This window comes from Clupea harengus, chromosome 25 (genome assembly GCF_900700415.2).
Source record: "Clupea harengus chromosome 25, Ch_v2.0.2, whole genome shotgun sequence".
NCBI classification, from domain to species: Eukaryota; Metazoa; Chordata; class Actinopteri; order Clupeiformes; family Clupeidae; genus Clupea; species Clupea harengus.
The window spans coordinates 7677405-7695275 of NC_045176.1; the positions used below are offsets into that span (position 1 = coordinate 7677405).

General features: G+C 43.7%; 2 protein-coding genes across 2 annotated transcripts; one reads left to right on the forward strand and one right to left on the reverse strand.

Annotated features, from left to right (window-relative positions):
- Nucleotides 1-521: 521 nt before the first annotated feature.
- hltf (helicase-like transcription factor) lies at nucleotides 522-9977 on the forward strand. Its single transcript, XM_031563018.2, has 24 exons — nucleotides 522-955; nucleotides 1310-1532; nucleotides 2085-2251; nucleotides 2356-2486; nucleotides 2569-2636; nucleotides 2816-2887; nucleotides 3041-3232; nucleotides 3359-3474; nucleotides 3619-3698; nucleotides 3779-3817; nucleotides 3940-4041; nucleotides 4126-4217; nucleotides 4990-5133; nucleotides 5340-5478; nucleotides 5774-5909; nucleotides 6021-6200; nucleotides 6529-6641; nucleotides 6996-7047; nucleotides 7251-7380; nucleotides 7714-7836; nucleotides 7955-8067; nucleotides 8342-8522; nucleotides 9344-9424; nucleotides 9601-9977. Exons 2-24 carry the CDS (start codon nucleotides 1323-1325, stop codon nucleotides 9745-9747), a joined length of 2808 nt encoding a protein of 935 aa, XP_031418878.1. The 5' UTR covers nucleotides 522-955; nucleotides 1310-1322; the 3' UTR covers nucleotides 9748-9977.
- Nucleotide 9978: 1 nt separating this feature from the next.
- Nucleotides 9979-16649, reverse strand: gyg1a (glycogenin 1a). The gene is made up of 7 exons (XM_012827906.3): nucleotides 16511-16649; nucleotides 15728-15863; nucleotides 15303-15477; nucleotides 14969-15131; nucleotides 12787-12913; nucleotides 11288-11510; nucleotides 9979-11065 (listed from the first exon to the last, which is right to left on the reverse strand). The coding sequence occupies exons 1-7, from the start codon at nucleotides 16515-16517 to the stop codon at nucleotides 10898-10900; spliced, it is 999 nt and encodes a 332-aa protein (XP_012683360.1). The 5' UTR covers nucleotides 16518-16649; the 3' UTR covers nucleotides 9979-10897.
- Nucleotides 16650-17871: the final 1222 nt, after the last annotated feature.

Genomic DNA, 17871 nt, shown 5'->3' on the forward strand with positions numbered 1-17871 from the left:
GGAGGACAATTTTCTGGACTATTCTGTTCAGCCTATTTTCTCTCTTCATCTTTTCTAGTATTACAATAGATGTATGGGTACAGTGTCTTCTGGGTCATGATAAAGCGGGTGGTCTTTACATGTCCCTGTCCTTCTGCCCGTTCCTGTCCTGGGCTGCCTCCGTTTCCCCTACCCTTTGTGTAGGCAGGTAGGGCAAACTGATACAAATCAAAATGCTATTCCTAATACAGATACAGTCACTCTTGTCAGCTATGAAACCATACACATCTCGTCAATTTTAAACGGAGGGCATGTTGATATACGTTCAACAACACCCCTCATTTAGTCTATATACCATCCATTGATATAGCCTAATATATCCCATGTGCTAAACGTTCCTTAGCTAAGCAGCCATCCTGTGGTCCAAACGAGTCTGAGCAAACTTCTTTAAAGAGTAAAGCACAGCTAACAGATAGGCTAGTAGCCTATATCATCCTTGGGGTAGTGGGTGAGAGAGCTTCAAAGCATACCCAGATATAGGGGGCTCGTGTAATCTCCATAGTAGAATGCTTCCATACCAAATAATGTTAAAATTAGTTATCTAAAACCGCGGATAGAAAGCAAACCAGTAACGCCGGTTTTAGTAACGTGACTGTAGAGAGACAAATGATGCAATGTTGATTCTCTGCTGTTATGCACGTTCGGATATGAGTGAGCAAGTGCAAATCTGGCAACCAAGGGGGAATAAAGTCATCTTCTGATTGGCTACTCAAAGCGGAAGGCGGGTAATCATGTGTTCTATCGTCAAAACAAAGCATACATATCATGCTAAATGACAAGAGTTGTACCAGATAATTTCTATAACTTTTATTATAAGCTTCATTACGTCGACATAAACATAACTGGTGTTCGTAGGTGTGCTGTCAACTGAAAAGCTCTCTGCATCTCTGACGCTGTTTCAGCAGATTAAAACAAGGTAAGCAGCTGATTAGCAAGAGGTTGCTGCTGCCCCACGACCATCATTACTACTACTGCTACTTTTTCGGGTATAGCAGCTTTTTCATTCGTTGGCCTTTATAGCTGATCCAAAAAATTGGGACCTTTTTTATTTGGAAATTGTCTAATTTGTCTGGTTAAACGTTCGTAGAGATGGTAATTCATTGCCCTGCCAATTCTTCTAAATGCTTCTATGTTGGTGGAGAAATCGAGATAAAACCAATTAATAGTAATCTCATGGTGTTAACGTGCTGTCATCTCAACGTTGCATGCTAGCTACTTCTCTCAGTTTCAGACTGTATGTGAAGACTTATTGTTGTAATTCTTCATGCAGAGCCAATAGCAACATGCAGTCTAATGTCAGACGATTTGGAGGACAAGGATTAACCTTTATAGATTTCCTGAATGTTGACCACACGGAGACAATAACGCTGTCCCAGGCAATACGGAATTCATCAGAAGATGTATCAGCAATCCAAGACCTGGAAAACGAAGCAAATGTCCTCTTCGGGAATATTCAAGGCACCGTGGTGGGTCTGCGATATTACACAGGGGTGGTAAGTCCAACTACACAGGTATGCTCTGTTCAACTCTTAAGGTGAAGTGATGGTATAGTTGAAAACAGCATTTTAAGTCTAAAGGACAGACTACCCTGGAGTGCAGAAATATATTTTACAACCAGTTTTGAATGGATGGATGTAATCCACATCCATTCAGATCCACATCCATAAAGAACATAAGACTGTTATGTTTTATGATGGTAAGATTATATGTTGTGCCCATAGGTTGAGGATATTGTGGCAAATGTTCCTGTGAGGACACAATAGAAAAGGCAGTTTACCTTGTCTTAAACATCTATTTATATCTTATTCTTAGGTTGCTATAAAGTTATTAAAAGAGTGTATACTATACCTAAGACGAAATAAGATTAAATCAAATCTGAAGCTGTCAGCTGTATCAACATTTGATTTTTTTTTCATCTCAAGGAGGAAGGTAAAAACAATAAGTTTAAAAAGCCTCAAAATATCTTCTAGTACTGTGGTTTAAAGTTGCGATAAGCAGCTTTGCCAGTGACTTGCAGTGACAGTGAAATGTGTTTTCCAACCCAGGTCAACAGAGGAGAGATGGTGTCTCTGGTCAGAGAGCCTCAAAATCCATATGACCGAAATGCAGTAATGGTGGCGAATGTGTATGGAAGCCAGGTGGGACATATGAAAAAAGAGCTTGCAGCTGCAATGGCCCCTATCATTGATGGCAACCTGGCTAAGATTGAAGGGTAGGTTTAAGTTCAATTGGGGCACTTATAATTGTTCTGACTGATGAGGGCAATTTCAACTCCTTGTCTGCTAAAAATTCAAACATATTTTTCTTTTTTCTCAGGGTAGTACCCTATGGAGAAACAAATAAGTTTTCAATGCCAGTGATACTCTCCTTCTGGGGCAAAGAGGAGAACAAGAATACTGTCTTAAATCTACTTAGTCGCCATAGTTACAAGCTTGGCCCTGGATCAGGTATGTTTAAAATAATGAAATGTATTTAAAATAAATATTTTCAAAACAATCTTTTTTATTGTGAGGTCGTTTTTGTTTGTAGGTGTTAAGGCATCCCAAGGACCTGCAGCTCCCAAGAGACTGAACTCCATTCCTTTGACAACTGAACAGGTAACTTTACAATAATAAACACTCAGGAAATGAGTGTGGTTGCTGGTTGGTTGTCAGGTGTGGTTGGTGTAGCTGGCTGTTCTGCTGATGTGAACCTAGCTTTAACCAAGCCTTTGCTGATGAAAAAGGAATTGCCTATAAATTGTTGTGCCTGTGGTCACTTTTATCTCTTTTTCTAGCTGAAGAGTGCCTTTGACAAACTGTTTGATGACCTGATGGAAGACAAGACTCGAGAGATGGAGCCTGCTGAGGTGAGAAGCATTCCATTTGAAATCACAGCGCTCTGAATAATCAACTGCCATGAACTGTATTCAGGTCAGGGTGCTGAACGTCTCACCTGGGCTGCGTCTAACCTGGGCTGTGTCTCACCTGGGCTGTGTCTCACCTGGGCTGTGTCTCCGCAGGCGGTTCATACTCCACTGCTCCCCCATCAGAAGCAGGCCCTCCACTGGATGACCTCGCGGGAAAACAGCAACGATTTGCCCCCCTTCTGGGAACAAAAGAGTGGCCTGTACGTCAATGTTCTCACCAACTTCGCCGTGAGGGAAAGGCCTGATCGAGTCCGCGGTGGCATCCTGGCCGACGACATGGGACTGGTCAGTGAATAGATGAACCAGAAGACATATTGATTGCAGAATGATTTAATGATTGCAGATTCACTGGTGTATAATCAGTGTTCCCTGATCGTGTGTTTTTTCTGGGACTTGAAATGTCCATCTCAGGGGAAAACCCTCACCACCATTGCACTGATTGTTTCCAATTTCCATAATGGAAAACCCTTGCCCCTAGAGAAGAGTGAAACATCAGAGGCACAGTCAAAGGCATTGCAATCGAAAAGGTAAAAAATTAAGATTGTTCTTTTACATTTTTCTAAAGTGAAACATTTCCCGAACAGTGGTAGCTTGTATACTGCGTCTACTTAACACTAAGTGAATGAAAAACAGTCACAGATGCAGAAGCCTCTGATTGTTTGCTTTCAAAGACCACATGAAGAAACCACCACTGTTAAAGGCGTTGATGCAGAGCAAACTGGAGGGGAGACGAGTGTTCCAAAGAAGAAGGGTAAGAGTTCCAACCACATCCTTTCACATGAGGCGTTGTGGCATTTGAGGTATTTTCCTGACTCTTCTTTCCCCCTGCAGCCAAGACAACCAAGAAAGAAAATGCTTCCACCAGCAAAGGTAGGAGCGCTGTTTTGCTTTTGCATTTGATGTGGAAGAAGTGTCATAACTGATCATATTATTTGGTCTTCAAAAATAAAACCATCTCTGAATGGGTACTGATTTCATGTGTTCACATCTAGGCAAAGCTGTTTTAATAGATGATCTGGGCTTTGCGGCAGCAATGGGAGGCTTCACCTCGGAAGGCACCTCCAAGAAGAAAAAAGCAAAGAAGAAGAGCTCAGGTAAATACTAAAATTAGTTTATTATGTGTATTGAACTATGCACATTGTAGTTTCGATAGTTACGTCCTTATTCCTTTTTTGCAGGGGTCGACAGCCTGCCATCAGAGAGCAGTGGCAGCTCCAGTGCCAGAGCAACGCTGATCCTTTGTCCCCTGTCTGTGCTCAGCAACTGGCTGGTATGTGTGTGCAAGCCTGGCTGGAAAAGGAGAAAGTCATAGTCATAGTCAGTCATCAACACAGTGTAGTATCGCAATATTTCTATTGGCACTATATTATCACGATACAGCAGTGCCAAGTATCGACTCTAATAACATTACAAGACCTTCTCTTGCGTCACTTATGTCAAGTCAGAGTTGAGAAAAAATGTACCGCGCCAAGATGGCTGCAGTATACGAAACGTAATATATGGGAGAAATAAATCACAATGTATTGCAAAATCGAATATGCAATACATAAAATGTAGTGTAGAAAATAATACTCTATTGTGGCCCAAACATTGTGATAGTATCGTATCGTCACCTCTGTGGCAATTCCCACCCCTAATTCACCCCTAACCCCTAACATAGAGTTATATAGTCATGGACATAATAATCACACGATTCTGATCTGTTGATTGAAACGTTTGCAGCACCACTCCTATGCATCTGTTGTTATTGCCTCAAGCAACCAATATGTGTTGCCACAGGCAGACACCCTGGTAGATGGACAGTTCTCAAGGACTAGAGTAGAGGTGAATAAGCTTGTGTTTTACAAGGAATAAAATAATCAAGTCAATGTTATTGATATTGATAACTTGGTTGCTTAATAGTGTTGGTTGCTTAATAGCTGCAATAATGTAAAGCCAGACCTTCACTATCACAAAATGGACTCCTCCAGAGTGATAAAATACCCCTCCTAGGCTGGCTGTATGTTATCCATATTAATCGATTCACTCTCTGCTCCTTTTAGGACCAGTTTGAGCAGCACGTGCGAATGGATGTGAAGCTGAATGTGTACCTGTACTATGGTGCTGAACGCTGCCGTGACTCACACTTCCTGGCTGGACAGGATGTGGTTCTCTCCACCTATAACGTTCTGGCTTCAGACTTTGGTGTGAGTGTAATGCAGGAGTACGATTTCAATAGAGCCACTGGCTGGTTGGTATGACTGTTTGACCATCGTTTGACATTTACACATTGGTCATCAACTGTAGAAATAAGAATAATATATTTTTTTTCTGATAAGCAAATCATATAGTATTTTGGCAACTCTGCACTGCATGAACCCAACTTATTTCCTGGTTCTATCTGCTAATGCAGAACAAGGCCAGCAGCCCTCTTCACAAGGTGAGCTGGTTACGGGTGGTGCTGGACGAGGGTCACATCATCAGAAACCCCAACGCCCTCCAGAGCAAGGCTGTACTGGACCTCACCTCAGAGAGGAGATGGATCCTGTCAGGTGAGAGAGGCAGACTGTGTGTGTGTGTGTGTGTGTGTGTGTGTGTGTGTGTGTGTGTGTGTGTGTGTGTGTGTGTGTGTGTGTGTGTGTGTGTGTGTGTGTGTGTGTGTGTGTGTGTGTGTGTGTGTGTGTGTGTGTGTAAGAGAGAGAGAGAAATGTGTGATGAGACCGCATGTGACAGCGAATCATAGAGAAAGAAATGGATAGACGGAATACGGTGCGGCGTAAAGATCTTTGAGCATGACCAGCTCTCTGTTTCTCTCTCTCTGTGCGTGTGTGTGTGTGTGACGGACAGGCACCCCCATCCAGAACTCCCTGAAAGACCTGTGGATGCTCCTGTCCTTCCTGAGGCTGAAGCCGTTCGATGTGAAGGAGTGGTGGAACCGTGTCATCCAGAGGCCCGTCACACAAGGAGACAGTGAGGGGCTGCAGTACGTACTCAGAGTCCGCCCGGGAAACAAAACACGCTGACACATTACAGTTTCATTTCCAGGAAAGGGCAAGACATTCGGTTAAAAAAAAGCCATGTCTGTCATGATTAGGAACCTGCAGGCGCTGGTTAAGGGGATCACCTTGCGGCGCACCAAAACCAGCAAAGCAGGGGGCAGGCAAGTGGTGGAGCTGCCGGAGAGGACGGTGTTCGTCGAGCACGTGGCCCTGTCTGAGGAGGAGAGGCAGGAGTACGACCTCGCCAAGATGGAGGGCAGGAACGTCATCGCACGGTATTTTTTTAAGGACATTTACATTTACATTTAGTCATTTAGCAGACGCTTTTATCCAAAGCGACTTACAAGGATGTATACACATTTTTTACATTTACACTGATGGCACACTGCACATCAGGAGCAATTAGGGGTTCAGTGTCTTGCTCAAGGACGCTTCAACAGGGAATCGAACTAGCAACCTTCTGATTACTAAACGACTTCTCTACCTCTGTACCACTGTCGCCCCATATAAGGACATAAGCATATGAGACCTTGGGGATACTGATGAGTAGATTTTTTTTTTTCATTTTATGTTGGGTTGTTTTGAGACCCTATACTCTTGCAGGTATGTCAAACAAGGAACCGTCCTGACTAACTATGCAGATGTGTTGGCCATTCTGGTTCGACTGCGGCAGCTCTGTTGTCATCCTGGGCTGCTGGGGTCTTACGCCGGAGCAGGTGAGAATAACATGGCCACCGTAGTGCTGTCATTCAAGTTTTGGACATCCCAAGATCTCTGTTAGGGCTGAGAATGAATTTTTGAAATAATTTTTGCTGCGTAATATACTTCCAGAAAGATCCATGCAGGTGCATGTGTAAATTAATACTTCAGTGTTCGCCTAACCTCTGGTGTATCTGATCTCGTCATAACCTTCAAGCATCACCAAATCTAATTACACGTAGCAAATTTAATTTCACACCGGCTTGCGTTGCCGTCTGCTGGCCGTGCACCTGTGTTTGGCGGGCTGTAATCACCGGCCGCTGAGGTTGACATTAAAGTGCTGTTTGTGTGTCTGTCTGTGTATGTGGCAGGCGAGCCGTCCACGCCCAGTGAGCTACGTGAGCGCCTCGTCAGCAAGATCAGGTGCGACCCCCCCCCCCCCCCCCCCCTCCCCCTGCCGCTAGTACACCTCACACGTTCATACTGTTCCCGCTGGTTCTAACATGTTCCTACACGTTCCCCCTACGCTGCGGGGAATCTGTGGTTACAGCATTTGAGTTTGCTGACTCGTGACCCTGTGTGTGGTACACCGGTGACGTTTAATGCGGTTTTGGTGTTTAATCCAGGCTGGTGTTGGGCTGTGGCTCGGACGAGGAGTGCGCCATCTGCCTGGAGTCACTGCGGCAGCCCGTCATCACCTACTGCGCCCACGTCTTCTGCCGCCCCTGCATCTGCGAGGTCATCCGCTCTGAGCAGGTGAGCACTTTGTCATCAATCCGAGTCGTGGGTTCATCTCCCTTATCAAAGTGTGTGTGTACACACACACTGATTCAGCCGTGATGGGCCTTCTTTGTGATGTGGGCACCAAGTGTCCCGGTAAGACACTTTGCACAAAAGTATGCGCCGGTATTTGTGAATCAATTAAATAATGTGAACGCCCTATTCTTGAACCAGGAACCAGCATTATGTATTTTCCTTCAAATCAGGAAACTTTTACCTCTCTTGACCCGCCAGTAAATGCCTTGCTTCTCTTGGGGTGAGGCTTAGCGAGTCTGGAGAGTCACACCTCTGGTTTCCTCTGTGTCACAGGAGCATGCCAAGTGTCCACTATGCCGAGCCCAGATCAAGACCCGGGAGCTGGTAGAGTACCCAGGAGATGAGGAGGACTCTTTCTCGGCCGATAGCAAAGACAAGTGGAGGTCCAGCTCAAAGGTTAGGCTACAGTGTCCATGCTATGCCATGTCAGTAATGTGCTTCTGCTGACAGGTGACATCTCTAGTCATTTGCCCCGGTTGTAAAGACCAGCTGTGGTTGGATGTCCCCCCTGCAGGTGACGGCCCTGATGAGCAGTCTGTTGGCCCTGCGCAGTGAAGACGGCAGCATCAAAAGCCTGGTGGTGTCACAGTTCACCAGGTTTCTCACCCTGCTGGAGGTGCCTCTGAGGTGCAGTGTGATTTATTTATTTTTGCTTCAGATGATGGTGAAAGTCAGTCCTTGAGTGCCTAAAATATGTGTGTGTGTGTGTGTGTGTGTGTGTGTGTGTGTGTGTGTGTGTGTGTGTGTGTGTGTGTGTGTGTGTGTGTGTGTGTGTGTGTGTGTGTGTGTGTGTGTGTGTGTGTGTGTGTGTGTGTGTGTGTGTGTAGGACTGTGATCTCCCCTGTCATGAAAGGAGGGAAGGAGTCCCTAGTTATGTTGACCTTTGACCCCTCTGCTACAGGGAGCACGGTTTTACTTTCACACGACTGGATGGCTCCATGAACCAGAAGAACCGAGCCAAGGCCATCCAGGAGTTTCAGGATTCCTCTCCCGGCAGCCCCTCGATCATGCTGCTGTCACTCAAGGCTGGCGGCGTGGGCCTCAACCTGACCGCTGCCTCTCACGTCTTCTTAATGGATCCAGTGAGTGTGAAATGAGGAAATGTTTCTTTATGTGGAAAAAACAAAATGCTTTTTGGCCTTACCTCTTCCCTAAAGACAGCTTAATTCTTTATCAAGATGTTAATACAGCCCTGTTTTAAAACCCTTCAATCTGTTCTACAATGGTGTGTTATTTAAAAATATGGTACATTTCTAAGTGAATTTTTTTTTCTCCTTGTTCTGTTTTAAAAGGAGTCAGATGTCTTAGTCCTTATCTCAAGTAGTTCTCCTCTTCACCATAAGGTGGCGATAAAGGTTCTCATCACACATCCCATTGTCATTGTCATTTTAAAGAAGCATTATAGAGTTGGACTAAAACTAGCGAGCTACCTAGCTAGAATCATGCAGAAACCTTGCAGACACCACCAACAGTCCAGCTGGCACTGATAAAAGCTTGTTAACATGCTAACTGGCGTCTTTTGACAATATTGTCAGCAATGTCATGCTGTGAAGGCTTTTCCTATGTATTCGCAGGTAGTTCCGACCTGAACCAGAGAAGTACATAGAGCTTACAGCTGTGTTTATCAGTTCTTCACATGACCATATTCCATCAAAATTATGATGCCAAAAGTAGTGGCTCATAAAAAAAAATAAAAAAATAAAGTGGCAAGTTGTGCTTTAAGTTGTTGACGTTCCTAGGTGATCATTTGGACAGGGAATGACAGGGAATGGATGGATTTCTGGGAATTGACATTTCTCAGGGTTACTGGCTCCAATACACTGAAAACACTGTTAGTCATCAAACCCCAGCATTCCTGTGCTGAGCTGTGTGTGTCTTTGTCTCTCTTTCTCCCCTGTTCCAGGCTTGGAACCCGGCAGCAGAGGACCAATGTGTTGACAGGTGTCACCGGCTTGGCCAGAAGAGGGATGTTGTCATCACCAAGGTGATATACAGGCACACAATGTCAAAACCTTTAGTTTTTACTACATTTACATCGACACTGGTTTTTAAACAACTCCATAACAAAGCAAGTTTAGATTTCGAAAACATCTGAGTTGTGGTTTTATTTTCAGTTTAAGTGTCCCTTTCTGAATTACTGTCTTTTCTTTTTTCTGAAAGTTCATTGTGAAGGACTCTGTGGAGGAGAACATGGTGAAGATCCAGAAGAAGAAGCAGGACCTGGTGGAGAAGGCATTTGGTGCCAGAACCGGCCAGGAGAAGAGGCAGTCACGCATAGAGGAAATCAGGGCCCTGATGGAGTTGTGATTTTTGGGTCGCAACAGTGACTGGAGCACTGATATGAAAGGACACGAACAGCATCAAATATTTCCATGTTGTTAATTCCTATGTTCAGGTTTGACCCCTGTCATATTTTTGAAACTTTTCATACTGATATCATTTTGGCCAGTTTACTACAGAAATGTTTCAGTTCAAATACAAAAACAGGCCCTTTTCATACCCAAAATAAAAGCACAAGGGTGATACACCACGAGCGGCTCAGTCATTGCTTGTCTTTTATTTCAGAACTTGCAGATTGCAGGGCTTAGTTACAGGAGATGGGTTACATAACTGAACAGTCATTACCACAAAAGAGTTACAGTAAAGACAACCAAGCACTGAACGGTGACAGACAGAGAAGACACTGCCTTAACCTGTACACTGGAGGGAGTGGTGGAGGGGGGCGTGTGAGGTGGGTTAAGGCCTAGGAGGTGACTGCGTGGTGTTAAGGACAACTTGAGGGTATTGAGGAGGCAGGAGCAGCACAGTGGCTCCCTTGTAAACCGTACCAAGTTAAGGCAGCTGCAAAACATGGAAAAAGTCTGACATCACCTTTTAGGGGAAAAAAAAAAAAAGCTAGGTTTTGTCAGTCTATGACCTCTTCTGAGAGCCAGTGGGTTTTAATCATGCACACCGTGTATAAAATGGCTACATTATGAAGACATACATACTCAGTGTCAATATATGCTCTTAGACCACTGGAGTGAATAAATGCTAACGCAAACAACTAGTTGTGGAGTGTCAATTCACAAGGCCCTGCTGTGGATGTTAGAACAGAGGAGTTACATTTCTCTCTGACAATCATGGGTTAAAGGTTATCTGATGCTGGATTCAATTGTACATCACAGTGTGAGAAGTGAGGTCTGGGATTAAGTCTAATCAGTTAGTTGACGAGACCTGCATAGTCGTGTAGAGCCAATATGAACATGGCAGGAAGGTTTTAGTCCATTTTTATTAGGCTTTTGTGTCTACTTAAGGTTAAAAAACACCCAACAGAAGGACAGGGAGATGGGGAAGCATGGATCTCACACATTTCTAATACTGGAACTTGAGCTCTTTCGCCCCCAGGCTGGTGGAATCCTCCATCATGCCATGCTCTAAGATGGAATCCGTAGACAACCGAGTCCGTCCGCATCCTCTACTTCAGGAAGGAGTCAAGCTTTTTCTCAATGTTTTCAAATGAGTCCATTCCCATGTAGTCTGCTTGGCCTTGTTCCCACTTCTGTTTGCGTTCTTGAGAGGATATCTGAGGGGGAGCGGGAGACTGCGACGCCTGTGCCTTTGAGGTCACTTCACCGGCTTCTTCCTGCAACAGGAAACAATGACATTGAGCCAAACCCACTCTGACGAAACATCTACTATGCCAGTCAGTATGTCTCAGTTTTAAAACGCACTTACAAATACCACCTTCTTCCAAAAATGTATTTGAAGGATTGCATTCATGTTTCGTGGGTTAAAATGCTTTTGTGACGAACACTGTGGACAGATGGCCCACGTTAGAAAACGAGCGGTCCTAGTGCCTACTCACCCCTGCTTCACATCCAGAGTGGAAGGGCTGGCTGCCATACTCCGCCTTCATCAGGGCCAACACCGACGTGGAAAACAGCTGCCACCACTGCAACAGGTAGTTGGGGTGCAGAGTAGAAGGGTCCTGGGAGTGTCCCTTAACAGATTGGTTCTTGGCGTCATAGGAGTAGTTCCATGGTTTTACTTTGCCAAGGAAGTGAACTACTTTGGCTTCATGCCCATACCTAGAAAGGGGAGGGGGAGAGAGAGAGGGAAAACAGCTGGTTGTAGTTCACTGTTACATAGTTCAATACTGTATGTACTGGGTTATGTGCTGACAAAGTGATATGATGATATTATAGTAGTCAGACCTGGGACACCCTGTGTGCCATTGTTTGTTATACTATGACTAATCATATAATCATCACAGTGATTAACACTCTACTACAGTGCCTCATTGACAAGGGACCTAGCTTTAGCTTTAGCTTCGCCATTGGTAGAAAATACAACCGCTGGCCTGCCCTGTTCAAAAGGACATTTAGACCAACCATAACAGTCTTAAAATAAACCCTGCTATTTTAGGAGCCTGGTATCTGCGGAGTGGATGTTGAGGTAGAAGGGCATGAACAGAGGGGATTTTCACCCCCACCCCCATCTCCAGTTACAGAACGTCGCTGTGTGAACATGTCACCATGTGACCTTAACCTGATTCACCCATGAAACATGAAAGCACCCCGACACCACCGAGACCCAACATGGGTCATGCATCACGCCGAAGGATATGGCCAGATAAGAGTTTGTAATCCTACAAGTCAATGTACAGGTAATGAGGCTGAACTACAAGGGGAGAGCTTGTCAGGGAATTATTTCACCCTTTGTATAAGGACTGTATTTAAACCTCAGTTATTAAGACACACACAACCAAGAATAAAATCAAGTAACAGACATTTACTCTGGCCCAGAGGAGAGTAGTGGTTTCAGAACGCTGTCCCCACATACACTGCCCCTTGAGTAACTTGCCTGACCATTTATTAAGAAAATCTCACAGAACAAAGACAATGACACACCCATGGCTCTGTCTTCCCATGCCTGGTTCCAAAACACAAGAATGTTTACCTAAGACCCCCAAAAACCCTGACTATGGGTCTTAGACCAATAAATCAGTCTTAACCTAAACATTTCATGACAGTCTGAATTCCAAGCTTCTCTTCCCACAGTTTCAAACTTCCTTTCACAGAACAATGGAAAGAGCTTAGTCCTCCATTTAACTAACTAACTAATATCAAACTAAAACCCATCATGATAATAATTAAAAAGAAACATTTCTTTCACAGAGCTCCCTGCATAAACTCTACATTCAAAACAAAGGACAGGCTGCTGGGCAACAAGGCCCCTGGCCAGATATCTGAGACTTGCAGAATTTAACAAGTACTAAAAACTGAGAAAGATGATCAGAGATGTCATATCTGAAAGAGATGCCAAGATCATAAACTGTGGTGTATGTGATGTTGTGACACTTACTGTTTAAATGCCGGGAGATAGGAATAAATGGCAATGCTGCTGAGGTTGTAGATGAAGGGAAGGTGCTTGGATATATCTTCTGTTGGCCAGCCGCTGTAGTAGCTGTTGAGTACTCCTTGATCCCCACCTGTGAAGAGGGAGACAATGTAAAGGCTTGTTCATGGTGGGGTCTCATACACTTGGATTATTTCTTGACCAGAAACATTTAGCATTAGACAATGTTAAAAGCCACTCAATTTTGGTTAAATATTTCTGAGAGGTGTCAACCTTTGTGTTTCACTATCTATTAGCTACCTGACATGATCAAAGAGGAGTCACATCAAGTCTTATAATTAGATTATCAGTGAACTAATCAGTTTTAGCACAATCCCCTTTATCCTGTAAGGACTGATGAGTCAACAAAGTAACACATGTAAGCTTTGAGATAAAAAAGAAAGGGATAAGGTTAATTAATCCATAGCCAGACTGGACCCATTCCAACATTCATGTCAGTTACACAGGAGGTTGCTTTGCGTAATCCCTGGTTGCTTTTACTGGTTTTCAAACTTGCAATACTGTAAACGACAAAGGAGTCATCATACGGGAAGTATTTCAGCACTAACCCAGCCCCCGTTCACCTCGTTGACCTCAGCTAGCACCATGGCAGAGCAGCGGCGTGTAGAGGCCACAGAAACACTTCCAATGTAACATACATACATACATACATACATACATATACATATACATATACATATATACATATATATATATATATATATATATATATATATATACCTGCTGACTACTGGTAGTGTATGTGTGTCCTCATGTTTGACTTCACAAACATGGCTCTAGTTGCTCAGATATAAACCATTCACACAAAATGCTAAATCTATCAACACAGCCGCCCCACCCCCAAGCCATCTATACATTGACACACAAATAGATAAGACTGATTTGGCAACAGTGTCCCTTTAAACTTTAGACAAGAGTATGTGTGATGTTGCGACAGAGACACGCCTGCCTGCCTGCCTGCCTGCCTGCCTGCACCCACGTGGAACCGCAGAGTCTGGGTGTTCCCACTGCCTCTTCAACAAGTCTGGGCAATTTTGAGAAGACCAATGAAAAAACAGCATAACTCGACTGACAACTGGTTATCTACACCAAACCCTAGCAAGACTTTACCAAAGTGAAATAAAGTAACTCGTATAATGGTAAATACAAAACACGTGAAAATGCAAGAAAATAACATATAATACAGGTAATGTCATAAATATGAAGATAATCTGTGAAATAGTCTGCAGCATTGTTAAGGGTCTATAGGGCAAATGTCAGTTTAAGTGTTATCCTGCCCAATCAGATAACGCAACACCTTGAGGCCCCTGAGCAAAATCTTTATGGTAAAACGGCATTACGATACATGGCCAGTGCTGTGCACTCGCTAACCTTTTAACTAGTCCAGCTACGGATGTAGTTCACCTGAACACTTCAGAAAGCAGCAGTACATAGAGATGTGTGTGAGACAGCCAGTTCAAACCACCCAGTCGAGCTTAGGGTTAGTCTACACCACAGAGCCCCACTAAAATAACTCTACACCCTAAACACAGAGCTACTTGTGTTTGCTCACCAAAACGGCTGAAGAACATGCTCGTAATGGTGGCAAAAGTATTACTGTAGATTTTTTAAGACAGAACGCAGACACTAACAGGCATTATTTATTCTAAGCAGCGAGCTCGTTTTAGCTGGAACGAAGAAATGTTCCTCTGTAAAGCCCACGTCAGGGGGAGAACCACATATTTAAGGCAAAACTCTACTTGTGACAAATATGCAACCACAAACTCTCCGTTTTGTGTATTCCAAACCTTTCTGAAATTTCTGAAGGATTATCTAACCTCAGATTTAAAAGAATGTGAAAAGAATATTCTTTCAGGGAGTCGACTACGGTTGCAACTGCAAGAAATGATCCACCCGGGACCTCAAAACACGTTCATCAGTAAAAGAGAGACTAACATGCAATATGTTCATAATTCTTGGTGCGGTCAACTTGGGCACATGAGTGTCAGGTATTGCTGGAAAACTTATATCAAGACAGGCATGGAGTGTGTCTGAATTTGTCTGAGTAAAATAAGACTTGGCAACTACATCTTTGGTTTTAATTTTAACTTCTAGTGAATTCCATGTTATTTTACTTTCAGGTACCTACCATCAAAGCTGCCTTTCTCCTCACAGTGCGCCAGGAGTTTCCCGTAGGTGTCCATGGAGGGGCGGTACACAAACACCCCAGAGTTGAAGCAGTCTGGCCAGCCAGGGTCTGGTGCAGCAGACAACTCCTCCCGCTCAAATAGCTCGTCTATATTTGCCAAAACCTGGGAATAAGAAAGAACAGTCATGTCCACCTCCTCACACCTACAGCGCATATAGTACTGCACATGCTATGCATGTTGGGTGCAATGGCAGTATGTCAACCATAGCTGGAAAGAAGCAACCTTTCAATGCTCTCTCCAAGAAGCGTATGTGATTTTACTAGCAGCACTGACCAGTGTGTCTGCATCCATGAACACGCATTTGGTGTACTGTGTGAGTTTCCAGCAGTGCAGTTTTGTGAAGGTGATGCCCAGTTCAGGCCTCTTCATGAGGGCCAGGTTGGCCGTGTCCCCGCTGTCCAGCACGTCAACCAGCACCACCTCATCATAGAGCTTATGCAGCACAGCTCTGTCAGGGGAGAGAGGAGCAATTAAAACCACAGACTTGTCGATTCTGATCGATAGTGCATCACAGGCTACAGCATCACACTGACAGCACAGATTTTTTTTTTTTTTTTTAATCTGCAGCAACATCTCTCCTGACTAGATTTTTAAAGTCTTCTCACTTTCTGAGCTGGACCTAAAACAAATTGTGAGCTGGGGCAAATTAGTGTGCAACAATTATGTTGTTTAAAAAAAGACGATATCTGGGAACATACCTGGTGGGCTCAGCAACATGTGGGCCAATTAGAACGACCAACTTTCTTGATGTTTTGTGGTTTCTTAACGACTGGCCGAGCACCATTGCCCCTTTGGCATAATTGTCGTTGGTGGCAAGTGTTACAAATGCCTGGTCTGCGGAATGAAAAACATTTGTAACAAATTTGCGACACATTTGTACCGATCATGCCATCATGCACTTTCTTCCTGGATTACAGCTCGACCATAGAGATACTGCGACATAGCCATGCCTGTTTCTTTCATATGGCTGAAACGTGTTGAACCTGACCGGGGTGTTTCGGGTTCTGCAAGCTACTGAATGCAGTAGAGCCTACGCGCTCGGTGCAAGCCTACGGCGAAACTCGTGCTCGCTTACAGAGCAGTGGCTAACTTCAGTTTGAAATCCTGCCAGTGGTGACATCCTGTCCGATTAATTCACTTTATTCACTACGTTTGTTGTAAAATAAAGAGCCGCATAGGAATACCAATACGAATAAAATAGAGTGCGTAGTTAACGAGTAGGCCGGTGCATGTCGCCAATTTCAACATAACTGTGACATCTCGTACTATTCCTGCAAAGCACACGGTGTCCCCTTACCAGGCAGCCCATGCGAATTAAATCGGTCTCTGATCTTTAAATGTAGCCGGTGCAAAACATTAAATGTTGATTTGTGCGGATCCACTGGTGTGTAAATATTTGAAGTTACACCGTCGTAAACTGACAAAAAGACGAGCTGCTTTTAAAAAAACATAGCATACACCATATGAGATTTCGCACGTACCTGCCATGATTCCTTTATCAGACGCAGGACTTCGGGGGACCAGTGAACTGAGCAATGAGGGGGAGCGTCTCGCAGGCAAAAGGGTTTTTGAACACTAGCCTTGCTGTCGGTGTTAAATAGGTCACATGACCATTAACAACACACGCCCACAAAATGTCCCAACTTCCTTCGTTACCCAAAACTAGGTGTTCTAAACTGCATCGTGTTTGTCTATACTAGTTAAGTCATGCACATGTTTGTTGTGGTCGCTAATGGGTAATAATACTTTTATGAATTAGGCCGTGTAAATCCCTCCTTCCGGTAAGCCCATAGGTTGTAATATGAGAGAACTGGTGATTTTTGTTTAGGCTCGTTGTTAGCTTGGACAAATTGACCAGGTCATAATGGACTTCGAACAATCTTGGCAAGACATCCTAATCATTTCTACACTGGCAATATGCAAATGTCTTCTTTGGATCATTAAATGACGATAGTAAACTGCCCCCCAGCGGTGATAACACTGATCAGCACCTGACAAATGCTGCAGTGAGTTTCACTTCCTGTTTCGCCGCTGAACACCCTGAACAGGCCTACATGCTTGTTATGATAACTCAGATGAGCATACATAGTAGCAATACTTTACTATCACCATTAGAATCATTTGCATAGCGTACGAGTCTTGCATCTTAACTAAAGACCCACTAATCTAAGCAATGGGACTGTTCATCATTTAAAATGGGATTTTTTTAATGATCACCTTATGAATCTTAAACATATAGCTTTGACGTGTGTTACCCATACACTGGAATATATACAACCTAATCTACAACCCCACAATGCACATTACTTATACTGTTCAGTGATTACACATCATTATACTTGTCATATTGAGCCAAGTGCTAACAACAATAGATTATGTTTGCAAACAGTGCTCAAGGATGCCAAATGTGTATTATAATTTTGCCACATATCAAACTTTAATCAAATCAAACTTTATTTATATATATAGACACACAGATTTTCCAGAGATAATTAAACAGGAAATGACGCACTAACCACACATACCATCACTGAATGTTTTTAGACAAAACACAGAAATCTGAGTACATTAACATTTTATTAGGATGTTGAACCGTAATGACATTTTATCACCGTCAGCATGGAGTAATTTAAACCTCATTTGTGATTGACTGTCATTCCGTTTTAACGTTTTTACCTGATGTACAGCTATTCAATGATCCCAAGTATAAGGCAGGCATTTTGTCACAGTGGTTCCCACAACACATATGTTTACTAAATCAGTGACATCTTACAACAGTCCAAGCTGGAAATGCCTTCACTAAAGACGTGTCATTAATTCTCATCAGGAAATGGCCAAGGAA

What these genes read in the sequence shown, in the direction of transcription:
- hltf (XM_031563018.2), top strand. Translation starts at nt 1,323, where the DNA reads ATGCAGTCTAATGTCAGACGATTTGGAGGACAAGGATTAACCTTTATA. An exon ending in AAATGCTTCCACCAGCAAAG is followed by an intron (nt 3,818 to 3,939) that starts GTAGGAGCGCTG and finishes GTTCACATCTAG; the next exon opens with GCAAAGCTGTTTTAATAGAT. An exon ending in AGGTCATCCGCTCTGAGCAG is followed by an intron (nt 7,381 to 7,713) that starts GTGAGCACTTTG and finishes TCTGTGTCACAG; the next exon opens with GAGCATGCCAAGTGTCCACT.
- gyg1a (XM_012827906.3), bottom strand. An exon ending in GGAGAAAGGCAGCTTTGATG is followed by an intron (nt 12,914 to 14,968) that starts GTAGGTACCTGA and finishes CCCTCTTCACAG; the next exon opens with GTGGGGATCAAGGAGTACTC. An exon ending in TATCTCCCGGCATTTAAACA is followed by an intron (nt 11,511 to 12,786) that starts GTAAGTGTCACA and finishes TCCCCTTTCTAG; the next exon opens with GTATGGGCATGAAGCCAAAG.